General features: G+C 42.5%; 1 protein-coding gene across 1 annotated transcript; it reads left to right on the forward strand.

The window, feature by feature from the left end:
* Positions 1-421: 421 nt before the first annotated feature.
* On the forward strand, positions 422-3,343 carry LOC124686453. The gene is made up of 3 exons (XM_047220397.1): positions 422-685; positions 2,367-2,446; positions 2,517-3,343. Exons 1-3 carry the CDS (start codon positions 545-547, stop codon positions 2,689-2,691), a joined length of 396 nt encoding a protein of 131 aa, XP_047076353.1. The 5' UTR covers positions 422-544; the 3' UTR covers positions 2,692-3,343.
* Positions 3,344-6,048: the final 2,705 nt, after the last annotated feature.

A 6,048-nucleotide genomic window follows, 5' to 3' on the forward strand; every position in this document is an offset into this window, starting at 1 on the left:
CTTGCTGCTGTACGCATCACACCTTCCACTTGGGGTTCCCAACGGGCGTGTGCTTTACGCGTCATCACTGCGCCAGATCTGGTTGTCCCCTCCTCCCCCAGTACGACGGCTGCCGCTCTCCGCCACCGCCGCATCTACCTGGATAGCGAGCAGGGGATCCAATTTTTCTGATTTTACAAGGGTTTAATTGTTAAACGATATTTGTATTGACCGCTCGACACATTTTCCGGATCGGAGGGAGTACTAATTTACACGTTGAGAACAAGTTGTAGTATCTCTAGTGTATACAACCTTTTTAGCGCTAATCTAAACTGCTGATTTGGATCATTAGATGGTCAAGATTGCCCGGATCTGCCGCACTCGCTCTTTATATAGGAGGTAAAAGGGAAAAGGTTGCCATCCTTTTTCCCTAAAAAAAAAAAAAGACAGAGAAATGCCATACGGCTGTTCTGGAACCAACGGCGCCGCCGATGCGTGAAACCCTAAGCTTGAAGCGAGAGAGGAAGAGGAGGAGAGGCGCGACGACCAGTCTAGATCTAGAGGGATGACCTGTATGCTGCTGCGCGGGTCCGCCTTCCGCCGTGCGGTACCGAGCGCGGCAGAAAGATTGGCCGTCGCGCTCTCGGCTTCGCATCCCCGTAGCCTATTGCATGCCTCTGCTCGAGCCAGGTCTTCGCTAGAGGAGGTAATTTTCCATTCTCGCTCCTTGTCTGTTTCCGGATCTGCCGCAAGGTGCTCGTTTTCTTTTTTGTTAGTCTACATAATCTTGATTCCCTAATCTTGTTCCCGGCTAGATTTTAGCGTCCCAGTTCGTTTGCGGAGTTAATTTGTTTTAGCGCATGATATGCCATACTAATTACTTAGTTTGACGAGTATTTTATTTCGGTAAACTTCATTACGGACTTCAACCTTTTGATACTCCCTTATTTTCTGTTGATCTGAATTGCCAAATAGCTGCTGACAGAAGCGACATCAATTGTCGGAGATTCTATCTATGGTCATATTGTAGGCAAATGCAGTCATATATACCAAGCATCAACATTGCCCCAAGTTTTGCTTCGGTCAGTAGCGAATCTAGAATGCAAATGAAGGGGGGCTCAAACTAGATTAGCATGCCCAAATCTGACATATAATCGAATTTGGTACAAATACATTTCAAAATATGCAATTGTATCATATGATAAGCCAACCTCAAGTGAGTCAACGACCTGTGCATATCCAGATGAGAAAAGATGAATCGGACCTCAATTAAGCAAAAGCATTGATGTTATATACTGAATGTTTAGTTATTGTTACAAAGTACTGTGCACATAAATTAAATAAACAGACATATTAAAGTAGCAGATCGACTGCTAGTTGCAATAGATCAGAAGAAAGGACTCGTGACATGCTTTAGAAAAAGAAGAGAACAACAGAAGTGAGCATCCTTGTGATAATTTGCTCCTCCGTTGGGACAATAAAAGTGGATCTGGATCACCAGGCTTAAGTTACTTATCTCTCTACTTTTTTTTTGCGGGTAATTATCTCTCTACTTGATTTATAGCCCATGGTTACGTCCCGTGCAAGGCACTTAATCTTCCTCTTCTGCATGGAAAGAAAAGTTACAAAACACATCTCTAATTGCGTCGCTGCTGGCTGGGCAAGAGGCAACCTAGCTAGGTGGGCATGTTCTGGCGAAAATGTAGGTAGCTGGAGCCTCACGAAGCCTACCCTGGTAGATTCTCTACTGCTTTCCATTGTGAGTCTCGGCCCTGAGCTGCAAAAACAACATTGTTGAGCCATATCCTACTCTTATCCAAATAGTATAGCTCTGAGCAGCGGACGAAATCTTAATTAGGATTGTACCATTGTCATCGTCTTAAGAACATACTCTGAATAGTCTAAGCCAATGTGGAACAAATTTTATTGCTTAGATTGTTGAGCCACATGAAACCACAGAGTTCTACATCACATGGATTAAGCAAGCAGGGTATTGGGAAAATAGTTATTCTCGACTGACACTTAAGCTTTATTGCAGTAAGTCCTGAGCTATTTTGTTAACAACCAAATTACTAATGAGTTCACAAAATACCTTTGATTTTGGCGGAGGCGAGTGTCGATTCTAGTGATAAAGACTCAAATTATTTTTGACACCATATACTTTGGGTTACTGGCATTAACTAGCTTATTATGTAGGTTCCGCACTGAACCAACACGACTTCTAAGTTTCTTTAATATTTTATTACGGATTCTTAATTATTTATAAATGGATAAGGTCAAGCAAAAGACACTGGTTACTATTGCTAGACCTTGCTTGACCATTACATGTGTCTACAAGATTTTATGCTTTCATGTTGATTAAACTATTTCATTTGCCCTTTGTATAGCTTGATGCACTATGTGAGTTGGTTCGAGCAACAGATGTTTCCTCAGTGGGAACCGATCTTCTTGAGCGCATTGTTGAATGGTATACACATCTTTTTTTTCTTGTGCAATTGTTTTTTTGGCGAGGAACACTAATTATGGTATCTTTCTAGCTGTTCGAATGCTCGTAAGGAGTTTGTGCAGAAGGAAATGCGAAAGACGTGGATGATTGGTGCTGCAACAGTAGGTGGTTTCTTCTTTGGATGCTTGACGAGAACAAGGAATATTGATAACAAGAGAAAGGGAGAGCTCACGAAGGAAACTTGTGAGAACCTCCCAAATGAATAGTTTATTGAACTCCGGAATCCAGGTATTGTCGTTGCACCTTCACTTTGCACCATGTATTGAAAAACCGATCTCTTTGCACTAGTGGGGCCACTCGAGGTAGGAGGAAACCAAACCATTTATTTCCCTGGCCCATTAGACAGTGTCCAGAGAGGCTGCCTTGTCAGCACCACACATCCTAGAACCAAGTGGCAGCCTTGCTATTTCCTGGTCGCTCTGTAGCTCTTTCCCCTTTCTCTCCTTGGTAGCTTTGTTTGCTGCCGCTACCTATGTTTGTGACCACCCTCAGCGTTGCTGGCTACGTTCCTTTCCCTGTGGCAGTTAAGTTTCCAGGTTGGTTTTCTTTTTAACCAGTGCAAAGTCCTAAATTAGATGTGGCCTCACTTGTGCAAAGCGATTGTTTTTTCAATACCTGATGCAAATTGACAAAGCAACAACAATATCTGTTCAGAAGTGCAATAATCTCAAATAAATAGGACCTAAGAGGCTCAGAGCTTTCATGCCGTTGGATACTGTTAGAAATAGGATTAGCTTAAGTCTTAAGCTAACTAGGCAGTTACTTTTGTCCAACAGCCGTGTCTCTTCGAAGGGACACAACCTTGTAAACCGCCTTTATTGGTGCCTGTTCGCTGGGTATATATACCCCCAATCATCAATGAAATCAATAGTTCATCTCTCAATACTTTTACTCTAAACACGTTATCACGCACTTTGTCTCTACCGAGAGCACAAGGCCAAGAAGAACGATGGAGAAAAAAACGGAAAAAAGCAGCACCGCACGAGCGGTCCGGCGACTCCGGCGAGCGACAGCAAACACTCCGGCATGACGCGTCGCCCGGCCGCTCCTGACGGAGGCCATCAGCCCCGACGCGACCACGGCCTCTTCGCCGCGGCTCCTCCCTGCAGCGCGAGGAACGGCCAAAACGCCGCGCGGCTGCGGCCCCGGCACTAGGGATGTCAATGGGGCCCTGTTCCCCGCAAACCCGTGGGGAATTCATCTATTAGTGGACGGGTATGGGAAACTTTCATCCCCGCAAGCTAAAATGGGGATGGGGAGTAAAAGGTCTCCCCATCCCCGCTCCCCGTTGTCCCCCGTTATAATTGTATATACACGTAAATTGATATATTTTTATATGAAATATGTTGTAATATTGTGTCTCGTGTAGTATATTTTAATATTATTAAACATATCATACTAATATGTTATCATTTTTATTTCGTACATATTACAAAGTTGCATATTTCTATGTGCAAAATATATAAGATCATAAAATTACGAGAAGATCATTTGAATTTGGCTTCTTAATGGGGAACCCGATCCCCGCCCCGAACCCGGTGGGGATGGGGATGGGAAAAAAGTCTCCCCGATTACTAAATGGGGATGGGGATGAGATGGCACTCCCCGGTGGGGAGCAGACCCGTTGCCATCCCTGCCCGGCACGCGCCATGAACGGCGTGGCCCACAGCAGGCACGCGTAGCCGCGTCCTACGACGCGCGGCGCGTGGCGCGCTCGTTCCTACGAGGCGACCCCTGACGGTGCTCCTCCGAGCATGTAGCATCGGCCCCCGGCGGAAGCCAGTCCCCGACGCTTTCTCCTCCCAGCCGGTGGCCGCCTACGCGCGACGAAGACGACCTTCAACCACGGCGCGCCATGTAGCCTTCGGCTCGGCCCTCACGGCGCAGCAGCGCCCGCGGACACGGCCCTCGGCCTGGTTCCTCCAAGCACGGAGGGTTCTTCAATCTATGGCCTCCCCGCACGCACTACGCCCTTCAGTCCTCTGGACTCCGGAGCAAGGCGATGCCCTTGTGAAGGAGGCTGAGCGCCTGCGTCGAATAATTGATTCGTACAGAGCACAAATGAAGCGATAGGGAAACCTTATCTCTTTCGCCAAATTTGCAATTTAGTCTGTCTAGTTTGTTAAATTGCACATATATAACTTACAAATGGACCTGCATACTCGCTGGTTTATGCAGATTAACAATCTGTTTTGTATTGGACTTGCCATCAGGCAAAATACTATCTTTTAGTTCAGCTCTCTGCCTTGCTGCATATTATAAATAAAGAATCACATGGTATATACATATGCCTCTAGCATTTTATAACATACAAAAAAGAGAGGATAACACACAATTTTGGTACACCAAACTTTATTTGTAATTGAAATTATTATTTTCTTACAAGAAAAATCACATTAAAATTTTATGAGATAAAATTGCCAGTAAATATGTGACTATCTAAAGTTCATTGCAAATCGCAAGGTGATGGCATAAACTATATAAATTGCAGATTATTCATTATTGTGATATGAACATATTTGCCATCTCGACGGCAATTTTTTTTCTCCAAATGTGCTTTTCTAAATATATTAATATCAAAGTATAACACAATGTAGTAGGATAAGGCATCTACTATGCTTCCTACTACTAAGAGATGTACTCCATAAATATGGAGAAAATCTACAATGTGTTAACTTACTATTTGAGATCAACACACACATATGGCATGGAAGCACTAGCTTAACATTCAATTGTTTCTGTAGAGCATACTTGTTGTTTACCAAAGGAAATTTTGCTATCAAAGTAAAATTAAATTTTGGCATCATCACTGCATGCTTCTATTACATTGGTATAAAGAAAATTGTGGAACCTATATCAGTCGTTTTATGTCTATCAAGACAAAGTCCATCATACATAGCAGTGTTTTTGCTCTTGAAAAAACTACTATAGGTTATCCATTATACGGTGATAATTATATTCACCACAAATAACCAATGTCAAAATACATATCTATGTTTTGGCATTAAATTTAACATCTCCCATCATTTTGGGTAAGAATTCCAAAGAATTGATAGAAGTATCATTTAGTATCTCAATATTGAATGTCTACCCGATGGTCATTAAGGAATTACCTCGACCATTAATATGCTCAATCGAAGAATTTTCATAAAATTATTTACTATCATAATAAATGAGTTGCATGATCATCTCATGCGTTGCTAGAATCTCCATCAAAGGAATTCACTTAACTCAATTAGATGAGAGAAATTGGATAAATATCTATTCCTCTTTAAATCTCCACCAACAAGATATTTGTTGTACAAACACAATGCCAATAGGTTCTCATTCACTTTTGAGGATTTCTAGTCCATTGTAGTTACTTAGTTCTGTTGTCTATAAAATCAGCTCCAAGTTTATATTTTGTGATTAGGTAGTTTCAAATATAAGCCTGATTCAAATAGCTCAATGAACTTTACATCCTACTTTGATGGTAATGTAAAAAGATTATCGTCTTTATTTCAGGCTATATGATGTCTTATAAAGAATCATTAGATACACCCTACGGGTGATATATAGCACTA

Source organism: Lolium rigidum, chromosome 2, assembly GCF_022539505.1.
Source record: "Lolium rigidum isolate FL_2022 chromosome 2, APGP_CSIRO_Lrig_0.1, whole genome shotgun sequence".
Taxonomy (NCBI): domain Eukaryota; kingdom Viridiplantae; phylum Streptophyta; class Magnoliopsida; order Poales; family Poaceae; genus Lolium; species Lolium rigidum.